A 26460-nucleotide genomic window follows, 5' to 3' on the forward strand; every position below is an offset into this window, starting at 1 on the left:
ATGAACAGTTTCTGAGTAAAGACACAATTTATCATCCGTCAACCGACCAGTTCTGTGTTCCCAACAAATAATCCACAGTCTCAATCAATACGTTAAATTTGCTTTAATTTCATTTTTTCAAACATTTATTCCAGGCTGAATATCATTACCACAGTTTTGACATGTACATCATTAATATCTTAGTTAAACCATCAGAAAATAAAAACAGCCATAGAAAACATTGTCCGTCACATCTGGACAGAGGTGTGTTTGAAGTCCTGTCAATTCCACACATACGCACGTTTTTTTGTTCCCCCCCCCCCCCCCATCGATTCACACTGCACCAGGTTGATCCCAGAAATCATTGCACAGGAATTCAAACACAACTGTGATCCAGGTATGCAGAGAACACTGGAATAGTTTTATTAAAACATCGCAAGACAGAGTCATTCACCATTAATAAGAGAGGAAAAACGCTGCTCTTGCCTTTATTCTCCTACAAAACAGCTAGCTATTGTTTTATCTTTAAACTTGGATTTTTTTTTTTTACAAGACAGAGAAATAAAAAAAACATGTTGTGATATGAAGTGCTGTAAGAGTTTAAAAACATTATGAAAGGCCATTAATCAGTGACTAGTCCCACAGATCTTATCGTTGTTTGCATCAATGGTGCAAAAAAAAGAAAAAGAAAACACACTGTAAAATACTAGACCATAGGTAGCATTGTTACCATAACATGGACATTTTCTTTCTAGTAAAATCACACTTGTAAGATTGTCTCGCTAATACGAGAAGTGGTCATTGATTAATAATAAAATATTAAAATGCTGTACAGGAATGGTGGCTGAAAGGTGTTGGGGCTCTGCTCGCTCGGCTAACTATGGGGTTTCTCTGAAATGCACCTACTACCTACTACCATCACCCATAATGCAAGTGGTCATTGGTGTGATGTCACAGCTGTGGGAGGGTGTGCGGTTACTACGGCTCTAGATGTGAATGTAAACGGGACGAAAGCAAGGAAAGATGGGTCTTTATACGATACTGCAGTGTTTTGTGTGTGTGTGTGTGTGTCTGCATGGCATGTATATATGTATATGTGTGTGTGTGTGTGTGTGTATTAGCGCGTGTGTGCGGGGGGGCATGTGCAGCGTCTATAGAAATGACTCAGGCTAAGATAAGCTGACCCTCGCTTGTGGCCAGTCACACACACTGATCACTGTATTTACACAAGGTAACACTGAGATAGAGCAACAGCCAATCACGCTGCAGTGATGTCACACGCACGGGTTCACGACTACACTTTTGTTTTTGTACACAGAGTTTTAGAGCCAGAGGAAAAACCACCGGCAGAGTTCCAGGCAGTGTTTTACTTCTCCATCTCACAGAGTTACCTCGAAGAGAATTTGTGCTTGTGGGTAAAAAATAAAAAATAAAATAAAATAAAATCTTGCTTCTGGTGGCTGAATATCACAAGTCACCGCTTAACAAAATAAAAGCACAGGAATAAAGAAACAACTGTATAGAAGAAAAACAGAATACTTCAGTTGGTCACAGTATTACAACCCGAATGTCAGATTTTGAATAAACATTAAAAAAACACCCACCGTCTTTAATTCTGAAACACTTAGGTAACGTTATTAACCAGGGACGTGTTTTATCAGGTTTCAGAGCACAACTTCCTGTCAGTGATGATGGGAAGTTGTTGGGTTTTTTTTTTAAATCTCTGTTGTGTATTCCTGATCACATCCCTGAATGAAAAAAAAAAACACACTGGAGTAAGAAAAGCGTTTCCATCCCTTCTCAGTGCTGATCGTCCTCTGGCTTATTTAGCACCTGGCAAACGTGTGGTCACAATCATCTGTCCATCGCTTCCCTTTTCAAGTGTCTCTCCTCTTCCCTTTTATTTACAGTCACAGAGAAAACATTCCAGAGTTATTTCATCTGGAGGCAGCAGGAGAAGAGGACAGAATCAGGCATCCCTCATATTTATTCTATAGTTTTTGGCACAGGTCGAGCCTCGCTCATGTCCAATTTGTCTCCCCCTCCATTTCCCAAAAGCTTCAAAGCGGTTATTCCTCGACAGGATTCCTGGCTCGTATTCAAAAAATGCATTAACTGACGTGCACGTAAACACGCGAGGAGAGAGGCGTGGACACACTTCAGGAGCTCACGATTCAAGTCTTCGTTATTAGACACCAATGATAAGTTAAAGAGAGAATGTGGATGTGGTGCGAGTTTCTGTCTAACATGGCTTTCTGATTCACTGGATATTCTTTTCACACAGTGTGTGTGTGTGTGTGTGTGTGTGTGTGTGCGTGTGTGTGTGTATGAGAAATAGAGCGAAACTTTTCCATGATAAACACACAGCACGCCACGTTACCAGTAATGATTCATCAGTCTACGTTTCATGAATCAGGATAAAGCACATGTCTACTATTTACAACTCTGTACAGTGTGTGTGTGTGTGTGTGTGTGTGTGTGTGTGTGTGTGTGTGTGTGTGTGTGTGTGTGTGTGTGAGTGTATGTGTGTGTGTGTGTGTGTGTGTGTGTGTGTGTTAAAGAGAGTGCTGTAGCTTTTTCCACTAGAGGGCAGTGTACAGATCCTAGTGGAGGAGGAGAGATTTGAAGAGCAGAAAAAGAAACAGAGAGAAAAGAGAAGGAGCCAGAGCTTTAGTTGCAGTGGATTGTGGGTATTGCGGTTTGGCCAGCAATGGTGGACTGAGCAGCATGAGGAGTGTGTTCACGAAGAACAAGAGTAGCAGAGATGACGATCTTGTAGGATGAAGAAGACTGTTGACCGGTACTTGTGTGTGAGGAGGTGATGTTGACCTTGTGCAGTCGGTAACTGAGGTGAGGTGTTGGTGAGTTCCGACTTGCTGTGTTGTTTCTGGTGAACCGGTGATGAAGTGAGATTCAGTGGACTTTGACGAACTGGGGTCCTGTTGGTGCTTGAAGCACTCGGCTCTGGTTGAGCGCTGCAGCGTTGGGTCTTGTTGGCGGTGAGAACTGGATTCAGGCAGTACTGATGTGGACTGATGCAGCTCTGGTATCTAGTGGACTGACGACTGTGGTCGTGCGGTGGGGTGAGGCCGGCTAGCCGGGTCCAGTTGGTCGTTGGGAACGGAGCGTCGGTTCTGGTCTGGTCGGTTGGTGGCCAGGTACTTCGCTCTCATACTGGAGGTGTACTGAAGAGATTGGAAGATGGTGAGAAGAAAGGAGGTGTCGGGAAAGCGTGGAGAGAGGTGGTGACAGAAAGAGGAAAGAGAGACAAACGTGTTGGAGAGGGACACAACCAGAGGGAGAAATTGAGATAAGAGCAGGAAACAATGAGAAGCGAGAGAGGAAGAGAGGGTCAGGGGAAGAGGACAAAAAAGACAAGAGGAGGAAAAATCAAGTCATATTTACACTGAAGAATAAATGTTTTTTAAATAATAGAAAGAAAGATAGATAGATAGATAGATAGATAATTTGATGTAAACACACACGTAGAGCAGAAATACTTTGACCAGTCATTTGGACAGCCAGGGGTGTTTGATTACAACAGTCATTCATCATATCAGAGCTGATTAATTTTGGATGGTGTTAATGTAAATTAGCAGATGTCCTTTATTTTTGGTCAGTGGGTTGTAGTTAGTGCTCTAGTTCTGATGTAGTAGGTTAGCCTGGTATGAGTTAGTGGTCTCCTGTGAGCAGCTGGCTAGTTACAGCTGGACATCTCTGGTTTCCAGGTCACTGCAGGAGCGACAGCCCAGTCGACACAGCGCTGATGAATCGCTGCCGCTGCTACAGTTTTCGACAGTGGAGGTGGGAAACATGTGCTCCTGTGGCTGTTCAATGGTGAAGGGTGAGGAGGGGGGGCACAGAAACAGAGGACACACACACCTCGACCAGAGAATGCACACATAATAGACACAGTGTGGGAACAGAGGGGGGAGGAGGAGCAGGATCTTTTAGAGGTTTGGGCTCGACTTTACTCAGGGGCTGATCTGTCCATAAGATTTTCAGATTCATTGCAGATCTTGAGGAGGTGGCAGGAAATAAATCCTACAAGCTGTGCAGAAGTTGTGAATAATGGTAAGATTTGTTGATTACGGTGATTAGACGGTCCACAGTATTTGTAGCCTCAGTTGATGCACAACATCTTCCGCTACAGGCCCAGCAGCACCTTGTCAAGACCAGAATAATCAACGTGTTTACAGTTAAAAGATGGTGCAGTTCAGACGCCTGCAGACCTGGCAGGATTGAGTCTGGAGAAAACGCTTCATACGTGACAGCACTAAATATTCTTTTGAATGTTTTAGAAGTGTTTTGAGGTTCTCTCAACCGCGACAAACAATCTGTTGTTTCGTGATCTGCAAGTCCTCTCTCACTTCACTGACGGCCACAGTGAAACCAACCAGACTTTGTACATCAGAAGTAGAGAACAACTTTGTATTGACCCGACAAATGACACTTATCAAAAGAGTCAAGCTTCTCTTTTGATGCAAGTGCACATCCAACTATCAACAGTCTTCTTTTTTTTTAAAAGCTCCAGGTGATCCCAGGCTGCCAAAATGACCTTCATGACGGCGATCCATGATCCCGCTCTAGTTTGAGCACAGAGGACACTTGCTGTGGTGTAGGGATGGGGGGACTACCTTCCAATATCCACACTAGCATTCACTACATATCAAAAATAAGACATATTTAATCACACTGAGCTTCCTTCATTGCCTCATAAAATCATGTATTACCCTCTCAGTGGGTTGATTGTTTTTGTTTGCAGCAGCACTGTGGGTATTGGAAGATAGTGGAGGGAGAGTGTGTTCTAGAAAGTGTGCACTTACAGAGGGTGGAGGGGACTCCCTGCCAATCAGGGGGGTGTTCTCACACCGAGGGTTCTGAAAGTTTGCGTTCTGGCTCCTGCATTATAGAATAAGAGGTTACTGCATGTGGTCACCCCGCCACTGGTGCTCAGTTGTTTCTGTTCTATGATCTGCTCTTCATAACGACTCTCTGACTAAGAGCCTCAGTCATAATTACAAGTCAGAGGCTGCAGCTTGGTACCATATAGCCAGCGGTTAAGTAGACAGGGGTTAAACACCTCTGCCACAGTCCAACATAGTTCACATTCTTTCTTAACAATGCACAGGAGAAAAAACATTTAGTCTTCGTGGGACACAAGCTCACTAAGATCCTACTTTTACTTTGTGGGGACCTACAGGCATTAAATAGATCAAATATATAAATATATAAAGCTTCACATGTCCCTTATGAGTACATTTAATATAAAACGGAAAAACTGCCACGTCCCTGATTGATTATTTTGTATTATATGTAGAAAAGTAAAAGCTAATCACATCACCTGTCATGTTAAAAGTAAGATATTTAGGTAGATGCTTTGAATTGTTAATACAAACTTCTAATACAGAAAACAGTAACTAAGATTCTCTAAGTTCTTTCTAAGCTATCAGGGTATTCTTACCATCCTAGCTTCATGTAAACAAACACAAGACAACACACATTCATTACTGTTCGAGCTGTTTCTGCATAGTAATCATCTGTACTTACGGACAAACTAGTGCTTTTGCATTTTTTGGTTCATTAACTGTACATTTCTAGTTTGTTATTGCTAAACTATTTTCCATAGAATATGATTTCCTAAAATTACATCAATCTGGACCATTGGCAGCCACTGACAGCTGACTCTTACTGAGGCAGCTACATGGAAGAATAGATCCCTCTACAACCCTTCAGTTGTATGCTTTAGAATAAAGTCAGTATAGTTAAATGTACAGGATTCATAAATGGCCTGTAACAAGAAAAGCTTAAAATATGATCTGACTTTCAGAATACAGAAGCTGTCAGTCAAAACTCCATAGTCTGCTTGATTAGCACACAGCTAAAACAGAAGCAAGCAGTGGCAGACTGTAGATGCATATGCTTATTTCTCTTCCGTGTAGTTATGTTGATTCAGAGCAGGCACTTGCAGTCCTGTGGTAAACTGTAACATGTAGCAAGCAGGGTGAAATGATTAACTTGTGCAAATCTGAATTGACTTCTTTAAAACCAGGTCAGCTGGCAGATCAAGCAAGCATCTACTTTTCTATCAGCATCAAATGGGAAATCTAGTGAAGGGTTGTAACTCATAGAGTGTCTTGACATATATTGCTGACAGTGTGTGACAAAGGACATGCGAGCCATACATTACAGAGACACTAGCTATTCTAACTCGTCCTATCGCAGGCAGTGGGCGTTGATTTGCTGCTGCTCTGGGTCAAAGGGGGCAAGCATCAGCTACCTATGGCAGGCAGTGTATTGATCCTGCTAGCCTCTAGCTAGCGGTGGGTGCTAACTCACATGTATTCAGTGACGGGGGCATTGCTGACAGTGTGGGCTGTAGCGGGCAGGCTAGCTTCGCTACCGTAGCTGGAGCCACAGCTGTAGAGACTGGGCATGTGAACGCGGTACAGGTTATCGTGCACGCCGCCACGTGAGGCGCCCGACTCGTCCTCTCCATCTTCCTCATCCGTCCTTCAATTGGTCAGGGTAAGGGCAGGGCACAAGAGGGCACGATGAACAGGAGGGGGGGAAAGGTAGAGGGGAGGGAGATCCGAGAGAGACAACAGAGTGTAAACAAGTGGTTGAAGAGGAGGTTAGGAGAGGGGGAGGTGTTCTTGTACAATGAAGGAGTCTCCTGATGTAAAAGACTGGTTAAGACCGTGCCTTCAGCCCCAAAGCAACTGAACAAGAAGAGAAGGAACATGGGCAGCATTCATCTACAAAACAGGTCCACAACAAGTACAGCAGTGTCTCTAATGTCACTACACAGCTCAGAGTAGAGCTGTTTTTATTGCTTTGTTTGGTCACATTATATTAAATATTAAAAGAAGACAATGGACTCTTCGATATTCTCAAAGTTCTCTCAGGAACATGCAGTCATTTCCTTCATGCACTCATCGATAACCATCCTGGTATTTACTGTCCATTCCAAACAGAGTCAAATTTCAAGAATCCATTTTTTTTATTCTATAACTCATGCATCTCTGAGTGTTCCATGGAAATCAAAGCAAAAAGAAAAAAAAAAAGAAACGCCAGGAAAAAGGAGATAATGCGGCTGGTTTGGGAAAAACCATTTTCAGACATAAAATGGTCAAAAATGTAAAAACGGCCAGCAATGTAACAGAGTGAGGCATCAAATAAGATATGTGCTGATTTGGAAGTTTGATCTCTGGCTACAGAAATGCACTGGCTTCGACAATGTATGACCAATCACAAAACTCATGAGCATATGTGGACCCTGTTGTTACCTCCGCCAGGGATTGTTTATATTCTTGTCGGTTTTCGTTTGTTTGTTGGAGGATTCTGAAAAAACTACCAAACAAGTTTCATGAATGTTTGTAGAGGGGTGGAGCTAAGTAAGAACCAATTAAGTTGAATGCAGATCCAGGTATTGTCTCACTGTCTTAAACACTGTTATTTCATGAATCAAATAAAAACCTGTAGTGAATTTAAATGTGGTTTCCTGAGGGGGCTGCTTGGCCTTGGCGGAGGTATGTGCTCTACTGCGTGACATTTCAGTTTGGACTATAATTTTTTGTGGCAGTTTATGCCAACTGTTCACGTTATAACAAAGTAGGATGGAAATGATTCAAAGAAGTAATGAGAGAGAAAGCTCTATGAATAATATTTTAGCAGGGCCCCCCTGTGTTAACAGAGACACAAAGGTAGAGGTGTTACTACCCTGATTGGCCACCAGATGGGGGGTGTTTCACTCTTTCAACCAAAATGGAGTTACACTGTGCAGCCCATCACAAAGACTCAGCAGCTGCAGCACACTCAGTCAGCTGAAATATTTCTTAATTCAGAGATGTTATGGATTACTGTTTGATACCTGCCATACGACAGCATTGCTGGTAACTCACACCCACCAACAAGCAACAAAACAGCACCATTATGGCACAGCTGTGTTTCATAATTCAACCGTCACGTACAGCGTGATGTACCATCTACAGCTCTTTGCGCTGTTTTTAACCACAGAGGTGTTTGGTTGTTATTTGGCTGTTTGAAAGGTCCATTTATTGAACTGTTGGGTCAATCGATTTCCTCAATATCCACCATCATTCGCTGAAGCCCAAAACATTTCCAAATCAGGACAGGGAGAGAGGAGGAAGGGAAGGAACAGAAGGAGGAGGTGGGGGCATCGAAAAAAAAAAAAAGAAAAGGTAGTGATACACAATCTAACAAAACAGTGGCGCTCCAAGTTCGAGGCGGGGAAAAGAAAACGAGAGAAACAAACATAGAAACAAATGATGAGCCAGACTGGCGGCGCTAATGGCAAACAATGAAATAAACAAAACTTGCAGAGAAGAGTGGATGGATGCAAAGACAGGCAGGAAGACGTACAGAAGGATACACTAGCTCAGGAGGCAAACACACTTAAAATACATGCATGGACACCAAGTAGATTCTTTGTGGGCCATCAATTGAATTCAGTGAGACAATTAGAACGAGTAACATGTTAGTTGTTAATGCACAGGTTATCTAGACAGGCTAATTTAGGGATGTAAATGTGTGCATAAGAGGGAGACAATGTGTGTGTGTTACCTCTTGCCAGGCCAGGTATGTGGCACACTGCACACGATGGAGGAGAACATCAGAGCAGTGACAAAGGAGAAGAGAACCAGGTAGATGAGACCCTCGACTCCGTCATAACACAGGCCTGTTAATGCTTGAACATAGTCCTAGAGGAGCGGAGAGGAGAGAAGTCAGTTGGTATCAAGGATCTGAGAGTTGAGGAGTTATCTCTTTTAGTAACACAACAAACAAAGTGACTCACCATGTGTAGGCTGCGACAGTCGACCAGAGCCGTCAGCTGGTGAAGACCAACCTCCGTGGAATTCAGCACAGACTGGATTTGCTCGAGACTCCCCTGCACACATACAAAAGCAAAAATTACACATGATGCCTTCGTGTTTATCACAACACGTCAGATAAACACGCATGTGTTGGCACTTTTGTAAATGCCACTTTCATCACGCTCCCACTAATGCGAAGCCACTCATGCGGGAAAATAAAGACCCACAGATCATTGCACACACGAGCACACGCACCTTAGTGTTGGCATAATCACGTGTTGCTGATCTCAGTAGCTCTGCCACATCATCCTGCATCTCCACCAATGCTTTGTGACTCCCTGACAGCCTCTACAAAACATACAGAGTAACACGACACACAAACAAAAACACAAAGAAATTTACTTTTCGCTCATTATAAAATAACTATGAAACCAATAGAAATACATTCTGTATTCTTCAAACAACAGTTACCTGCTGGAAGGGATTAATTTGGCCAGGACTGCACCTCAGGTAATACTGCAGGATATCTGGGAATACACCAATAAATACATATCAACTGAAAAATAAAACATTTTTATAACAGTACCGCTCAGGCATAATTTGTGTGTGTGTTTATGTGCGTTACAGAGGCAACATCTGTGCTGTACAGCGGGCAGATAGAGCGGAAACAACTGACAGACAATAGAACTCATTAGGTGAGTGCAGAGAGGGAATTGAGGGAAGGAGAGGAAGAAAGGGAGCAATTGAGAAGTAAAGATGGATATAAAAGGATGAAGATGGAGGACAAATCAGATAATGAGCTAAACTGAAGAAGCAATAATGTGTTCTGATTCTTCCTTTCTTTCTTTTTACATTAGGGACGAGCAGGAGCGAGTGGGGAGTGTGCAGGGCTGCAGATGCACTGCAGTCAGCAGAGAGAGAGAGAGAGAGCGAGAGAGAGAGCGAGAGAGAGCTTTTAGATTCTAGTGTCAATCAAACACAATCCCCTTGGATACACTCATACACTCAGTCACACAAACACACACACTTGATTCTTAAAATAGAAGCAACATGTCAGGGTGAGATTCGACTGTCAGTGTGGAAGCTGTGGAGTCTATTCTGTATATATCTGCTTATTTGTCCGAGACTGTATCTGAGCAGTCCATTGACCAGTCTCCTCCCGTTCCTCCCTACTTCACTTGAATTTAAAATACCATTCGTCGCTTATAGGGTTCAGGATAAAAAGTAAATAAACACACAATAATTTTCACATGAAATAATGATTGTTTTATTTCTTCAGACAATTCGAATAAAAAATTGAAGGGGGGAAGATTAAAATTTGGCTTCTGCTCACAACAAATACACATTAATGCAGGTTTTATTGTTCATTTTTTTGTTTTGTAGTATTTTGTTCCTGCGTACCTTGGTTAATGACAGCGTTTTCCTTGGTTACTCTGGTGATGTAGGTATCCGGGGAAGCGCAGAAGTCGCTGGCTGACTGTTAAGAGGGTAAGCACACATGACACATCAAGCTACAGTAGCATCCTCCTCGAACACACTCACTCGAGCCGTGGGTAGAGATTACATCATTGCAGAGGCAGAGAGCTCTGCGATGTTGCCATGGTTACACTTACAGCAGCGACAGCCAGTTCCAGGCCGAGAGACCCCCAGCTGATGATCAGAGTCAGAACCCCCAGCAGACACACTCTGAAGGACCAAACAAATACAGATTTTTAAAGTCAAGATTTGGCTTAACAATGTGTCATCGTCACGCAGCTCTGAAAGACACAGATTCAGAGTCTACAACAGGATTCACCTCCGATAGGAGCAACGTTTGAGGTATGATGTGAAGTAAACATACCCAATGAGAGTGCCTCTGGAGTTACGAATCAAGCCGAAGAGCACCAGAAGACAAATGAGTACGTCAAACAGCAGCAGGCCCAGGTATCCCAACCACCTGTAAATAAACACATATACCACAGTGTCAACACATCGGCCTCAAGGACATCTCATCTTCCAGGGTCACAGTCAGATCACTGCTTAATGGCTGCTAAATGGTTTGGACTCAGAATCACAAGATTATAAAGCAAAAGTTTTCCATTAGTTAATTCCCTGGGATTTATACTGTTTCAGCTTTAAAACCAGGGTCGGCTGACAACTTAAAAGTAGTGTGGTTGTTTTTAATGGTTTAAACATGCATTCTTAAGCCAAGCTGAAATAATACTTCAACGCTGCTGACAAGCATAAAACATGTAGTATTACTTATAAGTACTAACCTGTAAAAGTCAAAAGCCTCAGTCTTCCGGGCAAAATCCTCCAGTGAAATATCGGTATTGGACCAGAAGGGAACGTCCACCATCAGCTTAACCAGCTCATCCAGCTGGCCCTGCAGCTTCTGGACGATGGACACGTAGTCTGTCTGCTCCTGGAAGGCCGTCTCTAACTGGACCAGGTTCTCCTCCACGGTCTGGTTTAAGGCTAGGGCGCTGTCAGACACCTGGATTCAGATACAAACCAAAAGAAGCCGCCATCAGTCATATTTTTACGATCATTTGATTGGTTTTTAAGGCAATTTTGAGGATTTCTTGAACTGAAACAACACAGAGGATAACTCACCAGTTTCTCTACCCCAGATACAGTGCGGTTGGCATGACGGAGGGAGTACGCCAAACGATTGGCTCCATCGCTCGACTCTCCATTTCCGTAGAAGCCTACAGCAATGCCAGCGCTGGGAGGCAGAAAACAGGGAGTGTTATCGCAATGACTAATTCAGGCATCAGATGGCCTAAACTTCACCAATATGGGAGAATAATGTCTTAGACACACAATGAACTGCAGCAAAGTCAGTTATTGAGTGCAGTCCCTGTGTTAACCAGCAACAGGCAGCACTGAGCTCTTGGTGTGTTGATTTGGTGTCACCATTGGGCCTCAGGCCATTCAAGGCATGGGACTCCCAGGAATGATTTGTTTTCTCTCTCTCTCCAATGCCCCCCCCCAACACACACACACACACGCAGAGACAACACAATAATTGGGTCACCAGACCGAACATAATATGGTCCTTCTGTAGCTCTGCCCCGACATGCACATGACACATGCTACAATATTTTAGTTAGGTGGCCCCAATTTCCTTTCTTCCTTGTACTCCTTCCTGCATGTTACCCCTCGTCGACCTGACTCCACCACTGCAGAAATCTGTTTTTTTTTTACACTCGCTTTTGTCTCATCTCGCCCTTTATTTCCCTGCGTACCCCTCCCCACTGTGCTTTTATCTTCTCTCTCACCCTGTAAAGCTCTAGTAGCCCCCTCCCTTCCCTCTCTACTGTATGTGTGTGTGTGTGTGTGTGTGTGTGTGTGTGTGTGTGTGTGTGTGTGTGTGTGTGTACACTTTGCATTTATGATGTCCAGACAGAAGTGTAGTGGGACATTTATGGCCATTGTTAAAGCAATTCATTCTAGCCCATTAGGTCTTGAGTAGCCCCGCTTTGAGTAGATCCCATGTTACACACAATAGCCTGTGTGTGAGTGTGTGTGTAAACATACATTGTTTGGTGTGTTTGAGTGCTTTATGATGAATTTTACTTTATGTGTACTTCTTACATAAGACAACATAAAGAGAGAAACAGGCTTGACAAGAGAAAGAGAATAAAAATGAATAGTGTAGCTTTGTACATGGAGGTAAATATCTACCATCCCTGCCTCCCACCATTTTCCATCCTCCCCATCATCTCAGTTTTAACAGTAAATCATCTCCTTCCACTCCTGTTTATTCATCATCTTCTTCTCTCCTCTCTTCCACTACTGTCACCTCCTTTTCTCTCTATCCTGCAGCAAGGACTGCAGCAAGGCAAAGGTTCACAAGTCAAATATTTCATAATGGTCATCTTGAGACTGAGAAGCAAAATCCACACACAAACAATAGTCTGACATTATTTTGCTTTTAAGAGACAGTGACCTTTTCTGATGGATGTTAACTCTGATAGACAGCACAGAGCTTCGGTGTCTGCTTCGGCCCATTTTCAACTGAAATGGACAAACAACATAAGTCTTTGTTGAACCGTAATGGTCAAACTAAAACGCACTCAGCCGGAGCTCGATCGATGGAATGGTAAAATGTTGTATTCAGTCAAAATTGGGTTCATGATGAGTTCAAGTCCAACTGATTCACTCGTATAAGAGGGGCTAGGAGAGCGCAACATGTACCTTCACCAAGGCAAACACCCTTTCTTACTGTTTAAGAAAGACAATCAACAGTGAAAACATAACCTCCTTGGCAGAGGTGCAGCCAACTGAAATGGCTTATGCAATACCAATAGTGCAGCCTCCATGTAAACATGAGGCAGCATACAGACACTGTTATCTACAGGGAGGAATTCTTATCGGAACCATGAGGGTCCTCAGAGTGCAAACCTCCCTATCTCACCATGTTTAAGTGAAACATTTCCTGGCACATTAATCTAGATGCACTCCAAACTTTAATGTTGTCTGCCTCACGTCATGCCCCCACCATCCCAAAGATTTCATGGAAATCAGTTCTGCTGACTGACAAACGAACAAAAGACAATAAAAACTTAACCTCCTTGACGGAGGTAACAAAGGTGTCCAAGTCAGTATCTGGTTGATGTATTGGTGTAATTTTCTTCTGCTAAGCAAATTTCAAATATAAACCCCCAAATGACTGAGTAGCTGGATTTAACAAATGTTTGCTGAAGAAATAACTTAAACAATCAACTGATTATCAATCTGATGCTCGACGAATCCTTTCAGCACAATATAATACAGCAGTAAACAACCTGATACAAGAGGCAGTTTCTATCCAGACACACTGCACCTGCACACAAATGGAGGAAGTCCACATGTAGCTGGTGCTGTGCCAAAAATAAAATATGATGTCATATTAAATTGTGGACAAAGAACATGCACGCAGGCACACACAGAAATATGTGCCTGCGTTCTCAGATCCATATCAAATATTCAAAAAGAAGTGTTATAGCTAATCATGAAATATTAAAACCTACAAAAAACGCTCTTTGGCACTGAGTCACGCGAGCGAACACACACACACACACACACACACCAGCAGACACAGCCCCCCCTGACTGTATAATTCATTTCTCGTCTCTACATCAAATCTGCTTCTGTCTCCATGGCAACCTTTCTAGGCCAGGAAGAAGGCCAGAGACAGAGAGAAATAATATGGTGAAAAACGGAGGTGAATATAAGGAGATGTGAGAGAGAGAAAAGACAGAGGAAGAGAGGAAGTCTAAAAAGAGATGAGAGTAAATGAAAGTGGAATATTTAGTTTGTTTGCGTGTGCAGTTTTGAGTCAAGAGGAGCAGAGTCCACACGGCTCACTACCTGTGGTGAAAATACACTGCACTCGGCTGGGTCACTGGGGGTCACAGACCTCAAACTGCACACACACACAACCCTCAGAGTCCGATAAACACTAACTGTTTAACCACCTGGCTGGGTCCCTGCTACACCACGTGGGGTTTCAGGCTGTAACAACACTGAGTGGACGTGATTGGTGCAATCTACAGCGATAACGCACACATGGCTGCTGAGAGTGAGAAACTTTTTTTTTTCCATTATCTATACCGCGTATCCTCTGAGGGTTGCGGGGGAGGGCCAGAACCAATCACAGCTGACATTTGGCGAGAGGTGGGGTTCATCCTGGACATGCCAGTGAAAAATCTCCAAAATGTCAACTTTGTAGGAAGAGCCTGCCTCTCTTTATTCTCACAGTTAAATTTCTGCAAAATAAAAATGTGAATCTACGTGTGCACTCTGTTTTATTATCAATTTCTTTGGCTTGCTGTTGGAGTGGAAACATGGGACAGTGAAATTAATGCTTTATATGCTGTAGACGAAGCAGACGTAAGCACTGTACCATGACATCAAAGCTGCTTCCGTCAGCCTTTCTCTTTTTTGACGTGACATCCTTTCAACCTGACCAAACTGTAAAAAGGACTGACATTTATTTTGCATTTCTGGCATTTCCACAGTTTTTTTTTTTAAATGTGCACATTTGAATAAAAATGTCCATAAAACAAGTGAAATGAAACATAACTTTTCATTCAAGGACCTTTACAGCAGCAGGAGTGCACATTGTGCTAGTCTGGGTTAACTGTGACTCAGACTTAGCATCTGTACTGTGCATTCTAGTGACATAGCTGTACACCAACAGGCTGTGGTATGCAAAGCATTAGCACCTGGCACTAACACACGTCTTGTGCGATCTGATCACAAGTCGACCGCACTAAGTCGTTTCACTCATGGCGGTAGGATGCTTCTGGGGTGACCACTTGTCATCTGATCTCAGGTTACATAAAGTGACATTTTAAAACAAAATACTAGTCTACATGAGCGTTGAAGTTCTGTATCAGAAGTAATCTGTCCATACTGACCCATCTCAAAGCACATATCACATAAACATTCACACACATCGTTAACAGGAAGTAGATTGACTTTTTGCAGTTAGTTGCTAAGTAGCAGCAATTACCACTCACAAGAACCAGCAATGGAGAAAACAACGAGGTGGAACTGTGACTGACAGTAAGATGTGCCATACTTTGCATTTTCCACTGGTAGTCCAGTTGAGACTGATGACACCAAAATGTGGCTGTGGGATTCTGCGTCATCCTTTCCAAAAGTCTCAAATTTAGTGGCTCATAAACTCTGGAGTACTGTGGAAATATGTATAAACTTAGCAAACATGAAGTATATAAAAGCTAAAACATATCAGTGTGGATGTAGGCTGTGTTTGGATGTGCTGCGACTTTTGGAGATGATGATGCAGACTAAAGAGAGGCACTGATAAGATCAGGACATTCAGGAAGTGAACATGGGTGTCCTGGTCCTATCAGTCAAGTTGATCCTTCCCAGAATCATCACGCTCTAATCACATGACCTTTTTCCTGAAGAAAAAATGGCATTGCCTTCAAATATACACACATTTTAACTGTAAAGGTGTTGTTCATGTGGGAATAACCTCTCACCTGCAGACAAGTGTGGCGATGATGACGCACCAGGCCGTGCAGCAGCAGTCGGCGCTCGGCTGCTGCGAGTGCGTATGGGAGTGTGAGGATTCATCACTCTTGCGTCTCCGGCAGCAAAGCCAGAAAGAGTAGAAAAGGAGAAAGAGGAGGTCCAGGCCCAAACATAGCAACGCCACAGCACCAAGCAGCAACACAGACTAAAGAGAAGAGGAAGGATGAGAGGAACAGTTAGTGGCCATAAGAAATTCATGATTTCAGAATAATACAATATATTACACTCAACCTTTTCTGTCAAATATTTTGGGATTCACTCAGCACACAACATCAGTAATGTATCATGTTTGATGGCTGTTCGTAACACAGGGAAGGGAGACATTTCGGAAGTGGGCTAAAGATACAGGAAGCAAATTAGCTGATATGAGCAGAAACCAGATACATCCAGACACCACATGATTTAGTTTTTCCTGTGAAGACAGACGCACCCTGATAAACAAACTGCGCGGCTCACTCCAGCTATTTGAGGATAAAAAACAGTGGCACGCCAATGGGCGTTTGATGGATACCATGAAAAACACATTTGCATACCATCAAACGCGCGCACACCTCCACAGAGTGAGCGGAAGCGTTGTTGATGGGGAGCCGTGTGAGTGAGAGACCCACCACACAGATCACATACCCTCTGAGGGCTTTGAAGTGCAAAAGAAGGAAGGGGTGTTGGGACCAGATAGATGGAGAAGTGAGGGGGGTTTAAATTTGGAACAAAAACAGAGACAGGCTAGAGAGACAGAAAAGAAAGAAGATGACTGAACTGAACAATAAAAGGGAGGAAATGGATAAAGACAGAGATGAGGGATGTTACAGAGATTTGCCTGGAAATGATGAGATCTTTTTTTACCACACATACTGTAATGTTGGTTTTTCTTTCCCCTCTGGAGTTGCCTGGAAAAGCTATTCTGCTGCAGGACCATGCGGAGACAAAGAGCATGTTTCTGCTCAAACGAAATCTCTGGCTGCTAGAACACTTCAGACAAAAGAATCCTGCAGCAGTTCTGCTTGTTCAGAAACAACAACATTGTAATTCACGGGAAGTCTTCTGTGGATGATAACATGGTCTGAGTCAGATCCAACAAGATCCTCACAGACTTCCTGGATTCCTAGACTTCTAAACTGCTGACTTTTCTACTGACCTCATTTTTTCCTCACTGCCAGCCAGCAATTTCTTCACCCTACAGCCATTTATTCACCTCTACTGTAAATATGCATGTATTGTATGAGTATATATATACTCGTATAATGTTTAATACGTGTGCCAAAGCTTTAACTGTTGCTATAGACGGAGTCTTGTACAGACAGCCCAAAAGCATGACTCCAGTCACGGCAGTCACCAGCACAGAGGCATAAAAACTGAACTGAACCTGTCCTCACCTGCAAAGTTCTACAGACACCCCAGGTTAGTGTCTTCAGTCATGCTACATGCAATTATACATGAAAAGATATTAGTGTATCTGCATGTTCTCCCCGTGTCTGCGTGGGTTTTCTCCAGGTACTGCTGTTTCCTCCCACAGTCCACAGACGTGCAGATTGGAGTGAGATTGATTGGAGACTTGAAATTGACAACAGGTGTGGATGTGCTGATTATGCCACTAGTTTTGCAGGTGTTTGGTCTTAAACCAAAATACTGAGTAGATTGAAATGTTCACATAGAGCAAGATAAAACATTAAGGGAACAGGTTAATACACTTCATCATGGGATAGACATGAATGTTTGTACAAAGTATATCTACAGAAAAGACATTTGAGTCCATGGTGACCACTAAAGACACTCAGATCTCCATTAAGACGCTCGATTGTTTACATACATCTGCCGAGGTCAAACCTTTTTCTTCCACTAGATCTTGATTATTATGTAGATCTGTACTAAACTCAAACATCTCAACACCATAAATATGATGATTTTTACATGTGGAAAATGTCTGTTGTTGCTGAGGCAAGTGATTAAAAAGCGATTTGGTCCTGAATCCAAACCAGATTTGTGGGTTTCTTCCCCTGGCCCAAGCCTGATTTTCATACAAACGGGTTCAGTGCTTTTTTTTGCGCACTCCTGCTGATAAGACAACAGAGCCGGGTGAAAACATAATCTGCATGGCAGAGGTAACAATGCCACCTAATAAGGTCAGCATTAAGTGTGTCACATGTATAACCAGGCCAGCGAAGGCTAACGTATCAAAGCTGGAGGGCTTCATCCAATCCAGTAAATCCAGTGGGTTAGTAAACTAGACCACTACGGCAGACATGATACAATACAGGAGTAAACTGCAGTGGTGTAATATGACATCTGACAGTTGAGAAGAACCACAAGCCTCAGACCACATTAAAACCATCAATACTATATCTAGCAAGGTTTCTACGAGTCTACAGCCGAGAGATATGAATTCTTATTATAGCATTATATTCCACTCGAAATAAATACAATGTTAGTTTGATTACTACAAACTTAATTATGGCCCTGCACCACTACAGCTTAAGATTTGTCAGTAATTCTGTGAATGTATGTGTCAAGTCTGTGATTCTGTTATTTACACATGATTACTTTCTTGTGGGAGAGCAGTTGGTAAGCTCGGGCTGAGCCAGAGGAAATCACTTGATTGCTTTTTCCCTGACTGCTTTTTCTCCGACAGGTTAAAGAAGAGGAGCGGAGGAGTAGAGGATGGGAGGAGAGGATCGTGATGACAGAGGAGGGGGAGATAAGCCCTGTAGATTCCTCCTCTCTGGTATTATCCTCCTCTATTATTATCTATAAAGCTTAGCTAGTGACAGGGGCGTTATGCTAAGGTTGCGTTGCACTCTGCTCCTCTAATGCATTGTTTGATCTCTCGTGACTTCAGACCACATAGCACAAAATGCATTAGGCTTTGGGGAATGAGAATGAAAAGCTCATGCGACAGGATATAATGAAAAGCACGCAACAAGAATGACAATGGGATCACACAGATAGTGAGATACAGAGGAAGTAGAGGAGTAAAACAAAGTGTGGTGTTTTTTACTATAGAGCTGATAAAATAATCAATCACCAAAACATAAATTGGCAATTATTTGATAACTGATTAAGCCACTCACATGTGTGGATTCGCTCATTTCTTTTTGTGAAATTCACTTGACAAAAATAAGCAATCTGAATACGTAACCTAGGGACATATTAAGATCAGATATTTTCAAACATTTTATGGAAAAGATAATAATCAGCAACTATGAAAATAATTGTTATTTGAAAATGTTTTAATCAACTAATCAAAAACCTTTTTTCTATTATTGTTTGGTTTAACAAAATGTCAAAAATCCCAAGGTGACGCCTTCAAATTGCTTGTTTTTTCCTTATCTGATTTCTAGTCCTAAACCAAGAAGTACTAAGTTTGGAATCATATAAATCAAAAGGAAAGCAGTGAAAAGCAGAACATTTTAATGAAGAAGTCATTGATTAAAAAGAAAAGAGTTCGATTGACTGAAAGGCCATCCAGCCAATCACAGCCAAGGTCACTCACTGCTAGCTGCATAACGGGACAACTGGTGTGAGACAGCTAACGAACTATTTGTAAAAAAAAATGTAATACAATGAAAATAATAAGAATTCATTGTTCCTACAACTTTTCATCCCATGATTGTATTGTGATTGAAAATTAAATGTAAAATATTTACATTATACAACAACAATATACTCGACATATCCTCTGGCCACTTATCATGAATGAAATAAAAAAGAGAATTTAAGCCTTGAGAAATTCTTATTCTTTACATTTTTGTGAAATTCATTCAAAGTTTAAAAAATAAAACTTAAGGGTCTAAAGTGACGGCTTATTACTTTGGTATGTAAGTGCTGGTAAATACAGTTTGTCTGAGTGAGGGGCACGGAGCTACAATGAAAATATATGACTCAGTATCCTCTGAATACAGTGGTGAAGATCATTTTGTTTCAGCATGTGTTGGAGACTGAAATGGGGCCAAACACAGGGGGCTGCGCTGCTCATGTTCCACCCTTAGATCCCCTACAGTGTTAAAACCACTGCTGTGACCCTGACGACGGCCGCGAGATTAACTGTCAGGCCGACCAACCATCAGAGCAGATTAAGTGTGGATCAATTAGCTACTAATAAGCACGGTGAGCTTGGCTGTGTGTGTGTGTGTGTGTGTGTGTACTTAGATGTAAGTCTGTGTGTGTGTGTGTGTGTTGCGCGCGCACACATTTTGGCTACTAGAGATCAGCTTGCAGGCTGGAGGAGGGGCTAAACATTAAACACCCAGGCACAGTGATCTACTTTCCATTTGTCCGTATTAGTGTGTGTACGTGCACGCCTGTGGCCGTGTGTGTATGACTGAGCTGACAGGATCAATCACTTCCACTTCACTGAGTTGTCCTTGCACTGTGTGTTACACTGTAGTTTGGCCTCTCAACATCCCTCCAGAGGCGCTGACTGACCCCGAGTTCATTCTGCTTATATTCACCTCACCTGTACCAGCGGTGCAACCAGAGTGCAGCCAAAACACAGACAGAAAAATCTGTGTTCAGACACGGACCTGATGGTATGCTTTTTAGAATTTAACCATAAAAAAGGGATTTGAGTGGCACTTGAATCTGTTTGTCATTGAGTCTCACTGATCTTTTTCAATATGCGATGAGACAATATCTTCCACTGTGCAAAATGAAGTTCACTATTCAAAAAAATACCAATTATACTTACTTACTTTCCACAGCTGGGACTATGTGTGTGTGTGTGTGTTATTACAGGTCACATGATTCCTCTGTAATGTTCTGCAGCTGTTTAACTGTGGTAGCTGACTCTGCGATTCTACTATAATACAAACAGATGAACGCACTCACACACAGATCGGCACACATGCTATTTCAATGCTTCACGGAACCTCAGGATATGAGCTCCTATTTCAGCTCTTCAGGCAAAGAAGAAATAAAACCGTTTTCTTGGGAAAAGCCACAGAGTCAGCAGCATCCCCAATAAAGTCATCAGAGACCAACTGCTCCACTGTAGGAACAGTGAGTGAGTGAGTGAGTGAGTGAGTGAGTGAGTCTACATCCTTTAATTTAATTTGAAAAACAGTGTTTTAAAACCTAAGTGATCTCTGTCCACAAGAATGGTTTTAGTTTTGCATCAGCTTTAATCCCCATGCATACTAACACGCCTTAAAATGCATATCACGTGACCCCTCAGGTACAATGGGAATGGGTGTGCCGGTGTAAACAGGGAGTATTTGGTTGTTAATTGCAGACACAGCTTCTCCACAAATGAGAAACAGCAGTGGCGAAAAGTAAAATGCAAATTTAATTGTAGCTGTTTACAGACGCGAACTCTTGACAATGTTCTGCAAATTGGTTGTGGACATTTTCCAGAGTTTGTTTTTCGCATAGGAAGAACACAGCAGGAGATTATCTGGAACATTCAGGCGAGGGGTGGAGCCTGGGTAAATATATAACGTTTAAATTCTGCTGTGGAAATCACGTTTCTGTTAACACAGCACATGAACACCAGCTCAGGCCGTTATTGACAAGGGCTCTCGAATCTCGTCATCTTTCCAAGTTGACATCTTCATCAGTGTGTGTCTACGGTGTGTGTTTTCATTTCCCTGCTGTGTTCTCACATGGACTCACTCAGACGTTTTAGAAGGGGGCTGGCAGGAAAAGATCTATAAAATATCCAGAGCAACAGACGCAGACATTTGCAATCTCGCATACAGCCCCTCCGGATAATTTCAGGAAAATGTCCTGGTCCTGGCGGGTCTGTGAGCAGCTTGTGTGAGAAGAAAGTTTTGAGCAGCTTCGGAGCTGAATACAAATGAACCTGAGCCAAATCACATCAGAAAGCAAACCACTAGACACACAGAAGAATCTCTCTCTATTGTGTGAGTGTGTGTGTGTGTGTGTGTGTGTGTGTGTGTGTGTGTGTGTGTGCGTGTGTGTGTGTGTGTGTTAATGTTGGAGCATGGTGACGGACTCGGCACACTGAAGGACACTGTGAGGGACCTTGTTTGTGTGTGTGTTTGTGTGTGTGTGTGTGTGTGTGTGTGTGTGTGTGTGTGTGTGTGTGTGTGTGTGTGTGTGTGTGTGTGTGTGTGTTTCTCAGCTGGATGAGTGGATGCATAAAAGCCTCTGAGACAGATATACTGAGCCAATCTAAAGACGGGCTTCAGTGAAAGAGTGAAAGAAAGAAAGAGAGCTTTCTTTCACAACAGACTACAGCCCTCCCCTTCCCACTCTTTCCCCCTTCCCTCCCCTCTCACTCCCTCCCTCCCTCCCCCAGCTAACTCAATTCAACCTCCTTCTTCTTCGTCTTCTTCTTCTTCTTCTTCTCACCCTCTACCTCTCCCTCCCCCCGTCTAGCCAGAATTAATGATTTCACCCTGAATAGAAGCCCTATATTCACTCACTCACACACACAGAGCCCCTAAGGGAGATCTGTGACCTCACCTCGACGTACGACACTAAGTGCTAAATACGCACTGACACAGAAAAAGAAGATACAGTGTGGGACACAGTGTATACATATGGCAAATGCATACACACAGTACATATGAATAACAAGCAAACCAACATATAATCACAGTGCAGAATGATCAGTGACATAGAAACAGCTCCGTCTGCTAAAATATGCCAGGATGTAATTAGTCTAAAAAGGGGGTCCTTAAAATTCCAGTGGTCACACACTCACACACAAACACACACACACACACTCACAAAGACCCTTAGTTAAACATTGAATAGCCTGCAGGAAGTGGTTATTTGGCAATTTAGAAGCACCTCCCGTGGCTCATCGAGCCTTTTCTCTCTCCTCTCGCCTCCAATCAGCCTCTTTTTATCTTTGTCACTCCTCCTCCTCCTCTTCTCTCCCTGTCTCACTCCCTCTCTCCACTTCTCATCTCCCTTCCTTGTCCATGGCTGTGGGTGCCTTCCCACGCTCAGCTCTTGAACTTGCACGCCCTTCCCTCTATACCCCCCCCATACATGTCAGCAAACTACACTGTGGGTTGTCTGCGGCGCATGAAATGTGCAACCCTAAACAATGTGCCTCGGCTTTACACTGGCTGCCGAGACTGTATGTTTTCTGCTGCAGAGACCTGGAAGTCACCTTGTTTGAGGATTCAAATGAAATGCAGCAAAAACTGGGCCAAAGCCCCCCCAGGATGGAGCTGCTCTCGAAGGCAGCGCTGCCGACTCAGACAGTGTTTTATCAAAGAGAGAAACTAGAAATTAGTGTTATGCTTTTTAGCTTCTGCCAATGATTGTTTTTCCTTTCCGATTATTTTTCAGTTAAGTAAAATAATTGCCTATCCAATAAAATGTTTAAAAAAAAAGTGTCCAAAGCCCAAGATGATGTCCTCAGGTTACATGATTTCCCCAAACAGCAGTAGATTTTCTATAGATTTTCCATTAACAGTAATATTAAATCAGAAAATGTTCCCGAGTAAGAAACGGGAACTGGACAATGTTATACATATTTATAGATTATCTCAGTGGGCAATCATCAGAATTGTTGGCTGATCACAGCTTGCATATTTCTTGAGCTACAGGTTTTTCACCCAAGTGTGACAAGATGTAAAGATTTAAAATTGAAAAAGTAAAGATTTGAGAAACAGTAAGTAAGCCTTATTATGTGGAGAGGAACTTTCCTGTCCTTTCTTTGACTATCTTGATATCAAACCTCTGAGATAAACATTGCAGCTACTAACAGTCCTGTTCCTCAGATTGGGAATCACCTGGCTAATCGATAAATATCAATGATGGAGCAGGTAGAGGGTCAGTGGCTCAACCAAGGACATTTCTCCTGCTTTGTCTCTGTTTCTCTCTCACACTCACAGACACACACACACACATCATTGATCGATGCAGGGAGGGATCCCACAACTCTCAGCCTCAGTCGACAGCCTCAGCCACCCTTGGCCCCTCTGCTGTGAATTTACCGTGTGGGTAAGAGGCAGGAGGCTGGATGATTAAGTGATGCTACACGATGAAGGGGATGATGAAGGTAATTATCACGCCCCCCCTGTACACCTCTTACCTTTTGATACTCAGAGTCCTCGGGCCTGAAGTCACTGCTCACCATCTGGAATTCGATGTTGAAATGAGGCAACCGGTGAAGCAGATTCACCCACCACGGTGGAGAGTAGTTCACTACGGCCGCCATCCTGACGCAGTCACGCAGCTACCTGCAGGTTGTCACTTCACTCTATTACCCGATTCCTCACGCAGCCACTGTAAAAGAGATTCACAGACATTGTGAGTCAACAGGGCAAGGAAATCACTTCATGAGCGATTCGCACGACTGCGGCAGAGATGACAAACGTCTGTTTTACTGAACACGTTCAGCAGGATGAAGCTACTGCAGCCACACACAATGTTTATCACCAAAACCTCAAACCCTGCTTCCATCCACGACAACAACAATAATCATTATCACGAGTGATTAGTCTCTGACAGGGATGGACGAAGCATGAAAAACCAAAAACATTGCTCACCCCTCTCTTCATTAGTTATTAAATGTTACTGTTTTATAAATATCTTCTGTCCTGTAAATTTTAAATGACGATTTTATTTTAGGCGTGCAGCGACACGAGGGCATCCCTTCTCCGATGTGTGCAAGTCCTTACCTATCATACCTGTGTGTGTGTGTGTGTGTGTGTGTGTGTTTAAAGGGGCTATAACACTGCAATATGACAAATTACATCATTTCAGATGCTTCTGAAATCATTTTCAATCTGCAGGGTTTTTTAATGATAAATTCAAGTGAATGTGATTATTATTATTATCACATCCCCTGGTGCATTGTGGGTTGTTGCATGTAATGTGCATGTATTTTCATTGTGGGGCTGCATGTGAGTGTCATACCCCCCCCCTCCCCCTCTTGATCTTCCTGAGACCTTTAAATGAAATAAAACAGAAGCTGTTTATTAAAAGACGAGAATCAAACCTCTGGGGTCTTTGCACACACAGTCAATGGAGGTCACGGTATGTGGACACGTACTGTACATGATTTATGACATGATGATATCATGGCTGACAGCAGCTACCTCGATTCACCCAGTGACAAAACGCCCATGCTGCAAAAAAGAGAGACACGGGCTGGGGGAGATGGACGCGATGCGGGTTGGTTAAATGGCGGATATTTTTTAAAAGCAGACACGTCGCCGCTGTTGTCGTGTGTTAACGTGAATTTACTGCAGCGACGCGCGCAGGTCGAGTCCTCGCGTGGCTCACCCGCTGCGCCTCGTACATCGAGTCAAAATGAGAGTTAGCTTAAACCCGGAGTTAGCCGTAGCTTCGTCCCGCTTTGTCCGCTAGAAGTGCCGCAGTCTCACCGAGTCGCCAGGGCAACGGGACGGAGCTCCGTGTCCGTGCAGGACACGGGACACGGACAACAACAGACACGTCACGGACCCTACCTGGCGGTCGCAGACGCTGGTTTCGTTCCTCGGTCCGGGCCCCGGTTTCACCTTTTGTCCTCCCAGATCCGAGCGGTGGCGGATTTGAACCCCGCAGATGCTGCATCAACGCGGCCGCGCCGAGTTCGCTGCAAGCCCCGAGTCCGCCGCGGCCACGACGGAATGACGGTCACACTCCCGCTCCGCTCTCATCTCACCCGGGGCACCGTCACCGTGGCTTCTCCCGGCAGCAGCACCGCTCCGGGGGGGTGAAGGGTTATTGACCCGCAGCTTCTATCTGGACTCCCTCTCTCTCTCTCTCTCTCTCTCTCTCTTTTAAACACGTTGAAAACCCTCCTCGTCGTTGTCTGTCTCTGTGGCGGGATGTTGTGCTCGTTGTTCCCGCGGTGATCGTCGGTTCGACGCGTGCAGAGCTGCGGTGCTTCGGTTGGAGGATGTTGTTGTTGTTGGAGCGTGAAGAGAAACACGGTTTAAAAAGCCCCGAGGACGAGGCTCTGCTGCAGATCTGTGTGTGTGTGTGTGTGTGTGTGTGAGAGAGAGAGAGAGCGAGAGGGAGGGAGACAGAGAGAGGGAGAGAGAGAGACCAAACGCGTAAAGGACGCCCCCTGATGTTGACATCGTGGAAGCGCATGTTGCAGCAGTGAGGTTCAACACGCGTCCAAAAAATCCCAAACCGAAATTTTTAGAAAACACAATGTCAAAACCAAAAACATTTAAGAACAGTCAAAAACTTCAAATCCATAAACACAACATTTAATTAACATAACAAGTCAACATAACTTTAAGAAAGCACAACCACTATCATCACAACATTTCCATTGACCTAGTTTTGTCTCATCTCAGTAAAATGTTTCCCCCACATTAACTGTGTTTATTAAGATGTGGATTTTGTTTGTAGTGGTTTGTTTTTTCTATATTTTCTTCTTGTGTTCTGTCCATTACACACAACACATGACAAATAATGGAGGACAGAAGGGGAAACAAAATTCTGCTATATCACTTAATTGCACAGTGTGACTGTGATTGGCTTTTCCAACCAACAATCCAAACCCAGAGATGGTTTTGGTTCCTCACAGTTCACAGTATCACAAACGTAGAATTAATAAACATTCTTAAACTGCATTTGTTTCAAGATTGATTAAGTCTATTAATCGGCTATTGAAATTAAACCATCTGGGAAGATTGAGGGGGAATCTCACAGTGAATCAACTCATAGACAACTG

The 26460-nt window shown here is 43.3% G+C and overlaps 1 protein-coding gene across 4 annotated transcripts; it reads right to left on the bottom strand.

The window, feature by feature from the left end:
* Positions 1 to 296: 296 nt before the first annotated feature.
* On the bottom strand, positions 297 to 25777 carry LOC109639598 (protein tweety homolog 3-like). Of its 4 annotated transcripts, XM_020103154.2 has the most exons (15): positions 25238 to 25777; positions 23857 to 24050; positions 15797 to 15993; positions 11412 to 11523; positions 11072 to 11292; positions 10657 to 10752; positions 10430 to 10502; positions 10218 to 10293; positions 9288 to 9343; positions 9072 to 9164; positions 8798 to 8890; positions 8566 to 8702; positions 6319 to 6492; positions 4806 to 4881; positions 2487 to 3164 (listed from the first exon to the last, which is right to left on the bottom strand). In XM_020103154.2, the coding sequence occupies exons 2-15, from the start codon at positions 23980 to 23982 to the stop codon at positions 3030 to 3032; spliced, it is 1665 nt and encodes a 554-aa protein (XP_019958713.1). In that variant the 5' UTR covers positions 23983 to 24050; positions 25238 to 25777; the 3' UTR covers positions 2487 to 3029. The 4 variants fall into 4 exon arrangements, with proteins under 4 accessions (XP_069386005.1, XP_019958713.1, XP_069386003.1 ...); XM_069529902.1 differs by lacking the exon at positions 4806 to 4881 and having other exon boundaries at positions 3010 to 3164; positions 25238 to 25379; XM_069529904.1 differs by lacking the exons at positions 4806 to 4881; positions 6319 to 6492 and having other exon boundaries at positions 297 to 3164; positions 25238 to 25752.
* Between the last annotated feature and the right edge of the window lie 683 nt (positions 25778 to 26460).

The sequence above is a fragment of the Paralichthys olivaceus genome, chromosome 8, assembly GCF_024713975.1.
Source record: "Paralichthys olivaceus isolate ysfri-2021 chromosome 8, ASM2471397v2, whole genome shotgun sequence".
Lineage (NCBI taxonomy): Eukaryota > Metazoa > Chordata > Actinopteri > Pleuronectiformes > Paralichthyidae > Paralichthys > Paralichthys olivaceus.